At 35.7% G+C, this 18,051-nt stretch overlaps 1 protein-coding gene across 1 annotated transcript in view; it reads left to right on the top strand.

Annotated features, from left to right (window-relative positions):
• The window catches only part of LOC150083003 (glycine receptor subunit alpha-4-like), a 116,289-nt gene that overhangs the window by 67,795 nt on the left and 30,443 nt on the right, over positions 1 to 18,051 (top strand). Inside the window, exon 6 of the mRNA XM_090378348.1 lies at positions 1,705 to 1,866. Within this exon, the coding sequence (XP_090234474.1) occupies positions 1,705 to 1,866 (162 nt within the window). The remainder of the gene's footprint in view (positions 1 to 1,704; positions 1,867 to 18,051) is intronic.

Below are 18,051 nucleotides of genomic sequence, written 5' to 3' on the forward strand. Positions count from 1 at the left end.
AAAATATTTTTCTGACAAATTAGAAATGCCTGGAACACCTACATTTTCATCTGGTTGGTTGAAACGATTTAAAGACAGGCATGGTATAAGAGAGTTAGAGATACAGAGTGAAAAGCTCAGTGCAGGTAACATGGAAGCAACTTTATTCTGTGATAAATTAGCTATGATTATTAAAGAAAAGGGTCTTGTTCCATCGCAAATTTACAGCACAGACGAGACGGGACTTTATTGGCGAGCAATGCCCAATTGCACGTTGGTGTCTGTACAAGAAAGAAATGCACCAGGATAGAAAATTAGCAAAGATAGGATAACAATTTTATGCTGTGCAAACACTTCAGGGGATGACAAATTAGAATTAACCATAGTGGGAAAATCAAAATCTTCTAGTTTAAGGGACATGACTAATATTCTAACAGATTATTATAATCACTGATATGCATGGATGACTAAGGATATATTCGAAAAGTGGTGGACAGATAAATTCATTTTTCACAAAAATTTGTCTCATAAAGGTCTCCCCCACAAAGCAATTTTGTTATTAGATAAAGCTCCATCCCATCCCCCATTGGAAAAATTATCTGCAGAAAATGGCGATATTGTCACCATTTATCTTCCACCCTATGGACCAGGGAGTGATTGAAAGCATGAAACGATTGTATAGAAAGACCTTGATGATGGACTTTATTGTGGAAAAAAGATTCTCTGTTATTTTGGAAGTCACTAACAATTAAAGATGTTATCTATAACATTTCTACTGCTTGGGTGGAAATGTTATAGATAACATTTCCACCCATGCAGTAAAACAATTATAAAATCGTTCAAAAAATATTGCCTGATGATTTTGTAATCGCCGAAAATAACTTGGAAGTGGGAGACTCAAATAACAGTGTAGAAATTGTTCCTGATATTTTAAACTCAGTTCAAAATATTGAAGGATGTGACAACTTAGACGAGGTAAGTGTTAACCAGTGGTTAAATATAGACAAAAATGAATCAAGCTACGAAAAAATGACTGATGATGACTTAATCCAAAGTGTGCAAAGAACCTACGGCCCTGATGAGGACAATGATGAGAAACTACAGCCATCTTACAAAGTAAGTTGTAATGAAGCCCTAAAAGCTGCAGAGACATTACTTAAATTTGTGGAAAGTCAAGATGATGTAGATTATATTGAAATTTTACAAATTCGTGGTCACATAAGAAAAATAAAATAAAAAATAATGCTACAAAAAAAACAATCAAAAATCACAGACTTTCTATAAACAACAACAATAAAATATTATTGTTGTTGTTATATACATGTAATATCTTATGTTTTTATGTGTTTTGGAAGTTATTTAAACAAATAAAAACGTAATTTTGGTTTTAACGTGTTTCTCAATTATTTGGGCACTAGCGTCCCCGAATTACCACGGATAATTGACGTTTTACTGTATTCAATTTTTTAGCAACCAGAACAGGATTATCAGCAGTTATGCCATTTATATCTAGTGGACCAATATGATTAATTCCTTTTCTTTTTGTGTTATCATAAACAAAGAACTAGTTGATACTTTTATTTGCATTCTTACATGTCCTTGAATGTAGATTGTGTGATTACCATTGGTTCAACATTGCTATGCTAGTTAAAGATAGTAAACATATTGCTTGTTTTTGTTTTCTTATTACTGAGCATGATTTCTCCCATTTCTTAAATCACAAAGTATCGAATCCAGAGGACAAGCTGATACTTCAGTGGATAGATGACAACGAAACAATTTATTCTACACTTGCCCCAAGCATAACTTTCACCGAGGAGATCAAGCCACTTAAATACTATGTTGAATTACCTCAAACTACCAAAGGAATTGTACAATGGTTTAATGGTAAGCTCTTTCACTTAATGATTCACTAATTTACAAAATGTAGTGCAGTGAATGAAATGTACTGTATATCATCAGTGCTAATGGTTTTCAACCTGAGTTCTGCAGAACCCTGAGATTTTGCAATGGGGTTTCACAAGTGAATTATCAATGCTGTCATGCCAAAACTTATCTGAAAATTTGTTAATTTATAGGTTTTGTAAAGTAATACTTCTGTGCAAACTCAGTTTTTGTTGCAAATACCAATTTAAAAGTTCGGTGCATACCACTTATTGTGATCTTGTATAATGTTATTACTTTTATAAAGTCCTGATCACACATATACTAATACAAAGAAAAGGACGTTTATTGTAATAAACACTTTGATATATGTTATTGCTTTTTTTGTCTTACTGCTGTTTATGAATGTGCAGTGGAAATGATTGTATAACATCCCGATTTGCCCTTGAACTCTGACATGTTATGTATCTCACTTATCGTTGCTTCATAAGTTCATATGATTGTTGGTATTGTTACTACATGAAAGAAAGCACTGTATCTATACTCCTTCCAATCTCACTGTTTTACAGTTGAGCATTAACCCTAATTCTTGATTTTACTATTTTCTTTAATGATTTTTATGGACTTCAGAAACATTATGACAGTTTAATTTTTATTGATGACTTTCTCAAAGAAATAGTGAGCAGTTAAAGTATTTTGTATTGGTTGATTTTTAATGTTTTTTCTGTCCACTTTCACCTTATTGATACAAAGTTCACTACTGTTTATTGATACAAATCCACTCTGTATCAATAAACAGTGGTGACTTTCTCAAAGTGGTGAACAGGTTGGACACCAGTTTCATCAGTTATTGTAATCAATAAGTCTCATTGTAAGATTCATCCTAATCATGAGGAGCATGGTCAGCAATAGACGATAGAGGTTTCTGGGCAGTCAGGATGCATCTGTGGATCCTGAGGAGGAACCAAGTGGTTAAGTTGGGTCTTGGAGGTTGTATATGGAGATCTTGAGGAGGAACTCAGTGGTTAAGTTGGGTCTTGGATAACAGAAGAAATTGCAGTGGAGGTTGCCAAGCTATTAAGAATCCCATCTTTTTAAATAGCTTTGAAGGTTTCTGGAGTACTGACTAGAGTGGGAACAGGTTAGAGATGAGAAGTTTAGATCTGTAAGAAGTCTATCTCTGAGGTCCAGTTTGATAGTACAGATATGGAGAAGGTGGTGCCAATCCTCTTCTTCACCACAGAGACAGGATGCATCCAGAACAAGGCCAACACTGTAGCTTTGCTTTTATGGATTCATGTCTGGTTAAGAGGTTAAGTTATTTCCAGGTTTGTGTGGAACCATTTTAATCTTGTAGGGTTTATATCTTTTACTCAGAAAGGAAATATCTGATGATTTGGCCTTTGGGACTTTTTTACCATCTAGATTGCCAGATGTCAAGTGCGTTTCAGATGCACCAACTTTCCGCTTTCCAAAAATTCAGTTATTATATTTTCTTTGATGGCATATAAAAGCCCATGGTATACAACATGCAGGTCTAAGGGAATTTTACCAGTTATTACCTGCAATTTTAGTGTTTAGTGTTACATGACAAGTGGCATCAGTGGTCTCCCCCTCTCCTCAACTCCATGTGGTGAACTCATATGCAAATTGTAAAGTCTAGAGAGTGTGAGATAGCATGTGTTTGTGTAGTGTTAATGGTGGGTTGTGTCGTAATGTTGTTCATCTAATCTCGTAACCTGAATCCATTGGTATATGGACCTAGGCCTGGAAGAAGGGAGGAATAAGTACTCTGGCAAGGCGAACCCCAAGGTCATCTGAGCTTTCCATGGAAGGCTCAGAAAAAAAAAAATAGAAATTTTTGTTGAAGAGGGGGTACAGGGGGATAAAGAACAAGAACAGGAGAGGGAGTTACAGTTATATAGGGTTGGATGGAGGGGAAGCATCCACCAGATTGGGGTTTGAGAGGGCGACACTGAGGTGAAACCCATTATGGCCCCACCTTTAGACAAAACTAAGAAGGGGTAGTAGGAGAGACTATACAAAGTGTGAGAAGGATAAAATCATAGGGCCAGGGTGCCCTATGTGGAGGGGATGGGAGGTCACCATTCCCATGATGGTTGAGCCTGAGACAGGCCAAATTCCCACATTATTCCCCAGGTGACTCATGTCAGTAGTCCCATGCCATACGGTAAGAAGGCTGGACATAGATCAGCTGTCAAGATCATTAGTCTCCAGGGGACCAGTGTCAGCAATCCCATGCCAGTCATGTGGTAAGAAGACCAAATATGGATCAGCTGTCAAAATTGGCCCATAATCACCAGCTCGTTGCTTGGCAGTGATGAGTTGGTTGTCGTGGGCATGTGGTGGGTCTCTGCCCTTTTAATATGGATGGCCATTTATCAAATGCTCACAATGTGAGCATTTGATAAATGGCCATCCAATGCTGATCCTAAGGCCAGTATCAGGTTGAGCTAAAACACAATATCAGCACTCAATTGTGGTCTTTTTTAACTCACTGCTGACACTGGCATGAGCACTAGCTCATGCCAGTGTCATCATACCATATGCAATAACAGTCTAATCAAGTTGTAGCTTATCTCTCAGGGGTCCAGTACAGTGGAACCCCTGAGGCTAGGCTCTTTAAGTCTTATCAGTGTGTTGTAACATCCAGGTCAGGGCAAGCTCCTGGGACCTGGATAGTGCTGTTGGATTATCCAATTAATTTACATTTGTATTTTGAGACAGCAGTAGTCATTGGTTAGCATGACTATTGTAAATACCATGTGATCATATTCAACCATGTCCTTTTAATAGTTTTACTCTGTTGTGAAAAAATTTTCAGTCTTTTGCCAGTGAGCTGATTAGCTGACTTTTTTCACTGTCATAATTTGGACAATCATATAGTACACATGCCCAATTTGCATTGGCACTGTAGGAGCATAATGGATCTTCTAATAATCTAAAGCTATGAAGTTTAGCTTTGAAGGAGCCATATCCTGTTAATATAACCCTGGGGGCTCACATCTGGTGAGTATGGGCTTGGCACACCCAGGGTCCTGAGCTGGATATCATCATTCTTCTCTTTCTTGGTGATTCCCTTCTACTTTTGTCTCTCTCTCTCTCTCTCTCTCTCTCTCTCTCTCTCTCTCTCTCTCTCTCTCAGGGTTACTCGGGAACTTTTTTTTTTTTTTTTTTTTTTCCTGGTGCAGCATAAGCCTCAGGCTTCCTTGCATCATATGGATATTAATACAATACAATAATACAAGAAGAAAGTGGTGTATAAACTGACTAAATCTACCTCAGGTAGAAAATTTTTAGTTACTTCCCCTTTGTGATTTGATCCCTTAGTTTTCCACTTTTGATGAAGCTTTGTGTGATGGCTTTATTCTCCTTTTTGAGATTGTTTGTCAAATTTTGGGCGATTTCCATGAAGTCAGTTGGTCTTTGTCATTTTAGCCAATAATTAGGCCTCTACGCACCATCTTTAATTCAATGGTAATGTGCCTGCTATTACTTGGAGAGCAGGTGTAATAACTGTACAGCAAGCTCTGGTTATAGTTAATAATATTATTCTTTGTATAGAGTTTATGATTATTTGTTTTTTTTTTTTTTTGTTTGCTTTTTGTTTGTTTTTATCTGTAGGTGTCCTGTGTAACCAGATGCCAGCTCCATAGATAATTGTTGGTAGAAATATCACTGTATAGATCAGCATTAAAGTTCTTTTTAGTCCCCAATCAGACCTGCTGATTCAGGCAACCAACCCTCCATAGTTGGACTTCAGTTTTTTTTTTTTTTTCTTTAATTTATTTTCTTATCACTAAAATGCTAAATCATTTTACGTCCATGTATAAAAAAAGCTGTCATATTAGGGCTACCTGAGAATCAACTGATCTGCCCATGTGTAACATCTCCATAAATTACGTGTGTTCTATTATCAATTTGCCTGGATGAAAACCCCAAGTTTCCAGGGAGGGACCTTGCTATCCATGTCTGAGACTGACTAAATCAGCCAATTGTGAAAAAAAAAAAAAAAAAAAAAAACGCATAAAAATACCCCAATTCATTGACTGGATTTGAACCCAGGCCCTTTCCACTCAGTGTGGGGATGATGCACATAAAAAAAAAAATAATAATAAAAATAAAAAATAGTTTGACCCCAGCTTTACAGGTTGTGATTGGCAAACTGAATCTCAGATCTTCAGAGGGAAAATTGATTTAGATAATAACAATTGTCATATTTTTAGGTTTCCAATGTTGTTGCACACTGGTATAAACATGTGGGAACTGGGCCTTTTTTATTTTTATCTTATTTAATCTTATTTACTATATAATTTTATTGCTTTCTGCTACCTCAGCTTACCATGGAACCTCAATTGGGTAGTTGTTGATAAGTTTGGAATCAACACTGAGGTCCTCACTCTCTCCAAGGCCTGCAAGCTACTGGACTATGCTACTATCCTTTTACAGAAAACTTTGGTTCATGAGGATTTTTTTTTATTCTCTTTTTCTTCCTGCTATTCATGATACTAAAGTGGTTTACTGTAGAGCTGCATGTATTTCTCTGTATTGATGCGACATTTTTATTTTTTATTAAGATTAACAAGTTTATTATTCAGTATTAATCATATGGAATGTACAAACACATAATTATCATAATCATAAAATGACACACTTCTTCCTGCCAATTATAAGGGCAATACAAATACAAGGATGGCTGGTATATACTCTCCTCTACAGTTATACATAATTCTACAGATAGTTTGCTACTCTTTTAGCCAATTACACGAAAGGGTTTCTTAGTCTAATCTTATAAATATACCAATATATATATATATATATATACAGTGGTAAGCTGTGAATATTTAACAATGGGCTCGCACTTTTGCCGACTTTTTGATGTGAAACATCCTTTGGGGGGGGTACCTACCAAGTAAATCTGGTCACGGAAATGACGTCACGTGCAGCGTCTGCTAGAGGTGCTTCCCACGCTCAGACCACTAATCTGTGTGGAACACTCACTAGTAGTATGATTAAATTAATTTGCTTGATGCATTTTTCGTGACCAGTATGATATCTCAAGTTCTAACTTTTTGGAATTTTTGAATAGTATGACGTCACAATCATACTTCCTGTAGTTACTATTGCAGGAAGTATGATTGCGAGTATTTGTCATATGACTGCAACAATACAAAGATTTGTCAACAATTTCTTATTTCATCTCGCATTTTGGCATATATAGCTGTTTGGGCACCTAACATTCCATTGTTAGGTGCTCTGGAAATGTGTCCCAGAGACATTTAGATATGTTGTTAGGTGCAGAGACATTTAGATACGTTGAAGTAGCAAGTATACATCTCTTACTTTAGTTATCATAAATCCATTGTATATTGTCTTCCAGAAATTATGAAAATTTGTGAATGATCAATAAAATATTTACAATACAAAAGTTCTTTTATTTCGTAATCAATATATACAAATCAAAATATCTAAAAGAAACACGAAGGATGTTTCACATAAAACCATTTAACGCACGTGCTCAGCAGACGTGTGACTTTTTTATTCTTTTTTTTACAACTAAGGAAATATAACAGATACATTTTTTTTTCATGATAAAATTTTAATATTGCGAATAAAAAATAACAAAAATATTTCCCATATTACAAATAACGAAATATCACAAAACATTCTAGAATATAAAAACAAATATTACATAAAAAAACAAACTGTTCTAGAAAAGGTACACAAAAATCACAGATTACATGAAAAAAATATTGCACAAATATTCAAGAAAATTTTATTCTAAAAATTGCCATATGCAATTTACTTCTTTATTAATATTTGTTTTTGATCTTCTTTGATCAATAGCTGAGTTATTATTACGGAGGAATGATTTGACATAACGATCCGGATTAAATTGAAGCAATGGTTTTCCATTTAGATGTATGGTCATCATAATCTGCAATTTTCAACATTATTCATTCACACGATATTATTCATTACGCTGAAAGCTCACTCAGCTTCAGCACTGCTAATCGCAATGGTTTCAAAGATATTTCTGGCTTTCTTAATTGAAAAGGAAATTTCACTCAATTTTAAAGATAAACTGCCTTCAACAAAATCTCTAAAATCATTAATTTTCATTTTATATTTTATCAGAAAACAAATTTCTTATTCGGTTTTCACAGTCTTGCCACCGAGACAAAAGTTCTTTCAAATTCCATGATTTCCGGTAGAATATGTTTAAAATTTCTTTCAATGGTATCATTATTTTATTTATTTAATTTAAAATCACTGTTGCATTCATAACTTATCCTTTAAGGATAAAACAATGCATTTAATAACTTGTCACAAGGTATTTTTACTGTTCTTACTTTCGATTTTGATTCTTTCCACTTCAACATGCTCTCAATTTTAGCTTCATAATTTCCTTTAGAATTTTTCAAATTAGCGATAGCATTGATAGTTCGAATAATTAATTTATCTGCTTTTACCATAGTGAATCTGTAAAGCTTCTAAAATGTAAGAGAGCTCCTGCAGGATGTCGATCATTAGTGCTAAATGATTAAGAAATTCCAGATTTAAAAGTCGATTTAACAATCCCGAAAATTTAACTTCTGATTCAAAATGTTTGCACTATGCAGGATAATTCCCTTAACCCGCAATTACCATCCACAAGCTACAAGCTGCTCTTCGTAGCCCAAACACACAACCGATCTTTGTAGTCCCCACATCAAGTTCTTTAGCCATCATGTTTAATTCGCTGGTTTTTTGGAGATTGGTGATACAATGGTTAAATTTTTTTTTTTTTTTTTTTAATTATTGCCCGTATGCCATTATATTTTAGAACATTTTCTACATAGTGAAAGCCTCGACGAAATTTCAAAATCTGCCAACATTTCATCTTCGTAAAGTTTATATAATACTTAGTTACCTCAATCTGTCCCCCCTACACTGCTACTGTCACTAGTTCTTTGAATACTGTGCAAAATATTGGAATCGCTCAGATATTCAGCTACTGTGACCATGTAAACATAGATAGAGAAATTTACTGAAACGTGTGGATCCCTCACTTCTCCAAAAAACATATGCCCGTTTGTCGGAGTAAAGGGGAACCACAACACAGATTGACCAGAGGCTATTATCCATGTCAGGAATCTTCTTAATCCTCTGACTGGCTATGGAAAACATATTGACTAGCAAGACTTCTCGGAATGTGGCTGCATAAGTTTTGCGGACACCACTAACATTGTGGAATGGTAATCCCTTTCACCCTTAATTCGTGCTTTCTAATTACCGAAAGGAACAGAGGTGAGAACAATGCATACAAAGTTGTCTCTCCTAATCTGTTCGTTACTTGGAAATTATTTTCGCTCTATGGAAACTACTGTATTTTAAATGTAATTACCAAGAGGAATTTTAAAAAAAATTCGGTATAAAGAAGTTGGTTAAACAGAGATCCGACTGTAATTAAATCAAAAATGAAGCAATTTTAAAATACATAGCCAATTGATTGTGCCATTAAAATGCTGGGAATGGGGCCCCACTCGCCCCACCGTAGTTTTGGCTCTGGATACTCAATAATTGCATTCAGGATTTCATTTGTAAAATAAATGATCGTTTCAACAATGGGCTCGCAGATTTTCAAAAAAAATAACAATGGGCTCTCGCGAGCCTACTATAGCTCACCACTGGGTTTAACAGAGTGTTGATGAAAACTTGCCCTTTTTCGTTTGCGATGATTGAATTATTTTGAGTAGGTAACTATTTTTTTTTTTTTTTTTTCGTTTAGTAATTTTCATATTAAACTATAGTGTGTAATTTTGCTCCTTTTTGAAAATGAGCAAAAAATATAATCAACACTTTTGTGTTGACTGTTTATTAATTAATGGTTGAAAGATGTTAAATCTAAGTACTGGTTCTGCAAATTTGAAGAGCCGACCGGGCTAGCCAGGTTGGTAAAGTGCCTCCTTGGCAACCCCAAGGTTGCGGGTTCGAATCCCACCTCGGGCTTGTAAAATGCAAAAACTTAGGGAGGTGCATTATGGCCACAGAAGCCGATGCAACAACAATGAAAAAAAAAAAAAATGACGATGATTATTTAAATGTTTTTGTAAATATAGCAATTTTAAAATACATAACCGATCGATTGCACCATTAAAATGCTGGGGATGGGGCCCCGCTTGCCCCCACCGTACTTTCGGCTCTGGATACCCAATAATTGCATCCAGGATTTCATTTGTAAAATAAATGATCGTCTCAACAATGGGCTCGCAAATTTAAAAAAAATATAACAATGGGCTCTCGCAAGCCCACTATAGCTCACCACTGTATATATATATATATATATATATCTACATTAAATGTATACAAATGTACATACAATTTCATTATACTCTCACTTTCCCCAGATACACTAGGGCATCATAGTCGGGTACATTGCCTTCTTTGGTTCACAGATCAGTATAGTTCACATACTCATATATAGAGTGAATTCTCAACTTTAAACTCTTGCTTCCCTTATACCTGACAGTACCTTCAGATTTATAATTCTACACATACCTCTTTGTCACAGAAGGTAATATCCTGTCTCACTCGCTCTTTCTCACTATTTAAGTAAATCTATTCCCATCCTTTATTAAATTACTCAGGCCAACCTGTATGCCTTGCATAATGTCTATGTGATTAACTATCAATTTTTCAGAGGACTTACTTTTACCATTTCTTTTTTTGCCTTCTCTCCCTTTTCTTTATCTTTCTTCTAGGTAAAGTTCTTTCTTATAGTATTCTTATGATCTGCCGTCTTTCTTGAATGGCTTCTGCATGGCCGTTGATTGACATTCCTCTCTTTGATGTGGCTATCATAAAGATTCTTCTTACTATTGGATGCCACTTCTCCTTGCATAGGAAAGATTTCTGGTGCTCCTCGTCTCGACACTCTATTTCTTTAAATCTTCCTTTACCTGCGGACTCTTCCCACTATAACTTACTAGATATGCTTCACTACCCCACACTCCCTTCCAAAAAAAAAACACAGCACTTTTTCATTCCTACTTCTATCTTCTTCCGACTTTCATACCTTGATCTTTCACCAAAAGAAGAAAGCCCCCTATCTCTTACCTTGACCAACCTTTGTCTCCAACCACCAAAAGGAAAAAGCTCCCTTTCTCTCTCTTTTTGTGCCCTTTTCCATTCTCTCTCTCTCTCTCTCTCTCTGACCAGTCACCTTCCATTTTACTACAGCATCTTCATTCTAATTCGATTCTAGCCCTCTACTTTTGTCTAGACCCCCATTCTGATTGGTCGGCAAATATGTTCATAGCTGAGGACAGTTTTATGTTCAGATGCTTCAAGAACATTCCTGCTCACAATCTATGTCCACTTACCCCGTTTAGTCACACTTTTTAGAAATGACTGCCCTTGAAATTTATAAGAGCACATTTAAACATCGCCCTCTTTTTTCTTCACTTTTAAAACTCTGTTCATTTCCCTCAAGTGCTGTGCCTGCTCTACTTCGGGTAAGCTGTCCAGTCCCCCCGTGGTTGGTTATCCATTGTTTACCTCTTTCCCTCTGTAGCCTCTCTTACAAAGTTGAATGCGCCCCTACATCAAACAAGCCCTGCTAAGTGCCTTTCGATGTGATCACTCTCATTGCCCAAAGTTAGTTTTATTTCCAGAATTTATTCATATCAAACAATAATGACTTAAATTCTCATCATAAAATTAATAAAAAAACATCATGTAAGAAATATATCCTACAAACAATTCAAACATGGAAGGACCTCAGTGCACGATGAAGAAATCTCATGACGCCAATCAACTGCTGTAACAGAAGAGAATGTCGCAAAAATTGATTAGTGTAGGGTCTGTGGACATCATCCATCAACAGTTGCATATGAATAAAGTGTCTGCTAGATGGGTTTCAGACTTCTGACCCCTTACCAGAAGAAGGAAAGGGCACAATGTGCATATGAAATGTTGTCAACATGCCAGGAACAGCAAGAGAAGTTTTTTTTTTTTTCACAGCTAGTCAACATGGATGAAACTTAGATCCATTACTATGATCCAGATATGTTAAACATGATTTTCCTAATAAAGTCATAAAGTGTGTCCTTCAGAATGCCATATCTATCTAAATGTCCCTGGATTGCATTCTTAATCACTGCCTCTAAGATTTTATCTACCATCAGACTAACCAGTCTATAGTTACCAACTTTACTCTTAGAACCACTTTTATGTATTGGTGATACATTGGTACTTCTCCAATCCAAAGGAATCTCCCCTGAATCCAAGGATGTCCCTGGATTGCATTCTTAATCACTGCCTCTAAGATTTTATCTACCATCAGACTAACCAGTCTATAGTTACCAACTTTACTCTTAGAACCACTTTTATGTATTGGTGATACATTGGTACTTCTCCAATCCAAAGGAATCTCCCCTGAATCCAAGGATGCCCTCATAAGTAACCTCAATGGTTCAATACACTCCCTCACACTCTCCCTCAAAACTATAGTGTATATGCCATCAACTGCAGGAGCCTTACTTGCTTTTATGCTCAAAAGTTTTTCTAATAAACAATCATCTGTAATTTGATTTATTTCATATGGCTCAGCCTCACTCGCAAAGCCTCTTCTTAGCATGAAGGGTCTTTTGTCAGTAAACACTGATGCAAAATACTTGTTCAATTCATCTGCAACTTCAGCTGGGTTATCAAAGACTGTGTGATAACTTCCCACACCCAGTGCACAAGTGTCTTATCTGATTAGCTTTCTTCTTGGTTGTATTCATATACATGAAAAATACATACATGAAAAATTTCTTGTCCCCATTCTTTGCTCACTTAGCTAATGCTTTCTCATATGCAGTCTTGACCTTCTTGACCTTATTTGTGGTACTATTACAGATCAGTTTGTACCCGTTATAGACTTCAGTACTTTTCATCACTCAACTGGCCCATGCTATCTTTTTCTTCTCTATATGACCAGCCAGCTCCACAGTAATCTATTTCAATATCCTCTTAATACAGAGGATGCGGAAAGGTCAGGGAATGACCACCGCATATACCCGGAGCAATATGGCCTTAGTTGCTAATGCTCCTAAAAACTAAATAACAAACAAACAAACAATATCCTCTTGCAATATTTTTTTTAAGGTATGTATGTGTTCATGGCTTCTGTGATTTTTGCTTTAAAGGTATTCTATAATTCAAATGTATTTGCCATCCCTTGGCAATACACCCAATTCACAGATACCATATAGCGTTTAAACTGTCAAAGTCCCCTCTTCTGAATTTTAAAACCTGTGCATTTACCTTTAACTGCTGCAACATCTTTCTTCATCTTCCAACTGACAATTGCATGGTCACTTCCTGACAATGATTCCTCTACTTTAAGCCCTGTGATGTTATCTGATTCGTTATTAATGATGAGGGCAAGATTATTTTCATTCCTAGTGCTTTCTCTAACATGCCGGTACAAATAATAATCATCTAGTTTATTTTAAAGAATTTTTCCCCATCATGAGTTTCCCTCCCACTTATTCCAATCAGTCTGGGGCAGATTAAAGTCACCCATAATAAGACATGCACACTTGCTTGCCCATTCCATCTGCACATAAACACTCTCATCATATTCTTCACAATCTTTTGGTCTGTAGATTGCTCCCACTCTCATTGTTATTTTGCTTCCAACTATCTCACACCACACAGATTGTATGCTGGCAGGTGTAACTTCAGACTTAATAAAAGCTGTTTTTGCACTCCTGCTTTTGATAAGAAGCGTGACCTCTCCACCTCTTCTATCTTCCATATCTTTCCTAAATACATTATACATATCATAGTGGAATTTGTAATCCCCAATTTCTAGATGGCATTACATTTCTGTTAGCCCTATTATGTTAGCATTAGTTGCCCTAACCAGTTCAACTTCAGTCATTTTATTGACAGCACTCCTGACATTACTGCAGACACAGTTGAGACTAAGTAGTCTTCTACAGTTTACTACCCTGACACACTCCCTGAAGTTATTTAGGTTTGTATCCCAACCTTTATCTTCTTCCTCATTTGAAACATTGCTACCCTCAGAACATCTTATCAACATCGGCCGTTGTGGCAACAAACAAGAATTCATGAGGTGAGTGTAAGCACTACTTTGACCTATATCGTCAGATAAATGCAGATATAAATTACCCTCCTCACCACAACTAGCAGTTTGCCTGAACCCTCAGTGATACAGACAAAACTTCTAGCACCACCTTTGTTCAAACAAATACCATCTCTACAAAATAGATTCCTTCTACCTACAAATGCAGGCCACACTGATAAATATCTCCCCCCCCTCTCCAGAGCCTTGCAGATTCCCTCAAGAGTCTCAAGTTAATTCACAATGCTTTTAGCATATAATCTCTCCTATGGTGTTTAGGCAGAATTACACACACGTATACATTCTAATATAACTTATGACATTTTTTCAGCGTAGTCCTATATTTGTCCAACAGATGGTCAGGTCGTGTAGGTTTAATATCGTTAGTCCCCACATGAATAATAATTCTCTCTCTACCTCCCTTAAAATCTGACAATCTGTTGGTAACATCATCAGTTGTTACTCCTGGACCACCTATCTTTATTACAAAAAAAATGTTACCCATTTCCCTGACAATAGAATCTCCCAATAAAACTAGATCACCTTTGACCAGAGCAGTGTGCACTTGACTATTCTTTTCTGGGACCCGAATCGAGGGTCCATCACTTGGCAGTTCAGGAGATACTTGAGTCCCTGACAAACTCCCAGTTACATTTGTTTCTAGGGCAAATACTTGTTTCTTCAGTGGCTCAAATTCTTCTTGTAACGCACCAAGTTGTAATTTGAGATTGGTGCACACCTTACATTGGTTGCAAAGAAAAGAATCGTCAGTTGAATTAGGTCTGTCTAATAGACCAGCTTTAGAATACAATGAAGGGGTTCTTCTGTCTTATAAAAGATAATTTTAAATATAGAGCATTCCAAGCTTTGAGGAAATGTGTTACCTGGAAGTAAGTGGATGCACATATTTTAATTCATGGTGTGAAAGCTTGTACTTTGTGTACCTTTACATATACTATGTTTGAAATCATGTTATAATTTATTTTTACTGATAGTAAACAAAACATTGAACAAAATTTTAATTTCCATTTAATTCGTATAGAGGCACAAAAATAACTTAGGAACAATACCCACATTTTCAACGGTTGAGTATAGTTAACAAAAAGGGGAAATATAACCAAGAAAATTATGAGGCCACATTCTAGATTTAGGAAAAGGAATGCAAGAATATGTATGCTTTGGAGTCATTGTAGATGTATACAGGATTAAAATTATGAATGATGGTGTATTTAAGGATTTCAACCAAGAAGATATGAAACTATTCACAGAAGTGATTTGTTATGCCTGAAGACTACCAGATCTTAAAAATTTATAATAGGCTCTGGAACAACTAAGTGAAAAGGTGGGTAGCAGGGAAAGAACAGAAAAAAAAAAAAGTGCTTCAAGGTCCCTTACTCTCTTGGCCGTTTCTTCCACTGCATCAGTATTGAGTGAGAAGCTAAGTGAGTGATTGTGAGATGCCTGTTTTTTTTTTGTTCTCTCTCTCTCTCTCTGCCTTAGTACAGCAGAAAAGTTCGGTTCATTGACAAGAACACAAATGTCATACTCTTCCTCTGGAAAAATTTGGAAAAGTGATACTAAATAAGTACCAGATTTAATTTTTTTTGTCTATTTACTAATTTTTGTGATTCAATTTTAGAATTCAGTTATCCTTGCTTTTAAATTTCAGACAACTAACAAAATTTCTTGGTTTGTTTTTTTTTCATAGTTTTTGGGTCAGTTATTTCCATAATCACTTCTCTAACCTTTACATATACACTGAAAAATTCATTCAAGTCTACACATCACACATACTAGTTTGCAGCCACTATTTGTCCTCTCTTATGTCTATCTGCCATTGAAGTTAGAATGAACTTACGTTTCTCTGTGAACTCTGTTGGAATCATTGGATGATAGATGGGAGCAGACCAGCTGTAGCTGACTATGCTGGTAATATTCTACAAATGCTATTGACCTCAGCAGCAACTGCTGCCTACTCTCTCGAGCTAGTCCACTCCAATGATAGATTAATTACAAGTTCATACATCTTGACTTTGAGTAATCAATGCACAAAGAATTGTATGAAGTATGTTCCAAGAAGCAACAGTAACTGGGTGCAGACTCCATTTAGGGCAAGTCTGGTGGAGAAAGATTCAAAAGAATGGAAGATTGTGATATGAGGATCCAAATTCAGAATGGGGTAAGTGAAAATTGATTTCTTTAATACATATATATTTTTTTGAAATTTATAGAAATAATAAAAGTTTTTCAATATTTTTTTACTGAAATCCATGGTTTAAATCATTTTTCAGCTTGGTGTTTTTACCATGGACTAGTTTTCACCCTTCGAGAAAGCTATTATCAGCTCACATGCACAGATGGCTTTTGGATTATGTTTCAGAAAACTACATTCTTTGAAGTAAGTAGAAAAGATTAGCAAAAAAAAGTAAAATTAATAACAGCCATGTGCCTCATTATAATAAAATTAGTAAAAGTAAAACCAGTAATAATTAGTAAAAGTAAAACCAGTAATAATTAGTAAAAGTAAAACCAGTAATAATTAGTAAAAGTAGTAACGCATGAATCTTTATATGTTAACCTACTCATGATAATTTAATTTACTTGTTGTGCAGATTTCCTTCTCATATCAGGGTGCAGTCAACAAACAATGAATCTTGAACAACAAACAGGGCCAAAGCATTCCACTGATGCTACAATGAACATTTCTGCTGCATGACTCCTCTGTATTCTGTAACAGAAGCCTTAAAAGAAGTGCAAGTAGAAGCATACTTGAAGATAAAGTCTGTGTAGACAGGAAAGGCGAAATCACTCAGATGGAAATAGCTTAAGTTTTCCTGCCGTCTGCTTCTCATGAATTCAGAAAGGGATGGCAGGACCTCAAAAAAAAAAAAAAAATTATAATGGCTACCATTTGAAATACTTAAAAGCTGCTGGACACAGGTTTTGTGACCAGCAACTTTTAAATATTTCAAAAAAAAAAAATTTTTTTAAATACTGCAAACCAGCCTTGCTGGCAAAGAAAATCACGCTTATTATTTTCATGGAATTTCCTGTAAAACATTAACACAATAAATTTTTTTTAATTAAGGTTTCTAGTGAATAGTTCTGCATTGGTGTCATTTCCTAAGTTACATTAAACAAACAAACTGTTTTTCATGAACAGATTACAAACTCTGTTCAAAGCTGTTGCTTTGGCAGAAGGGAGAGAGCACACGCTTAAATAAGATGAGGATCTTAAGAGGTATTCCTTAACTAAAAAACAGCTGTACATGGACACTGGAAATAAAGGCTAAAAACATTTAAGGTGAATCAAAACAAAGAATCATGTATTAACGGAATTTTGATTTTCATAAAAGGAAGATGGTAACTTGCCCTTCCTCTATTAGCTTCAGAGAATGATTAAGATTATTTATAAACATGATGGAAATCATAGTGATAAAAATTATCTTACTTTGGGGTTGATATGTCTCATCAGTTATATTTTGAATTTATTTAGTCTTTGAAGATCTTATTTCGTTCTATATAAGGTGATGGTGAGACTGCAATTGTGCTACTGCATTCAGGTCCAGAGGCCATACCTGAAGAAGAAATTTTTTTTTAGCTGGTGTAGCATAAGCCTCAGGCTTTCTTGCACAATATGGCTAGTAATAATAATAATAATAATAATAAAAAGACATACAGCTTCTAGTGTTCAAAGATGGGTAATGAGATTGATGGGGTGGGTAGCACTAATCAATGTCCATATGAAGAAATTGCATAGAGGCTGTGTCTGAGTGGAATTTATTCAGTTATGTTAAAAGAAGTGACCAAACCTTTAGCCATAACTATGAAAACATCCTATGAATGTCCCTACGCACTATAAATGCACAAATGTTTCTCCCATACACAAAGGGGGCTGGTTACAGGGTGGAGTAAGTAACCACAGACCTGTCAACTTCAAGTCTGGGTCAGAAAAAAATAACGGAGTCAGTGGTTAAAGAAGTATTCCAGAATCATTTTGACTGGAATGCAGTTATATGGAAATTACAGCATGAATTTTTTAAGGG

The sequence above is a fragment of the Mastigoproctus giganteus genome, chromosome 7 (assembly GCF_048544385.1).
Source record: "Mastigoproctus giganteus isolate SK-2022 chromosome 7, ASM4854438v1, whole genome shotgun sequence".
Taxonomy (NCBI): Eukaryota; Metazoa; Arthropoda; class Arachnida; order Uropygi; family Thelyphonidae; genus Mastigoproctus; species Mastigoproctus giganteus.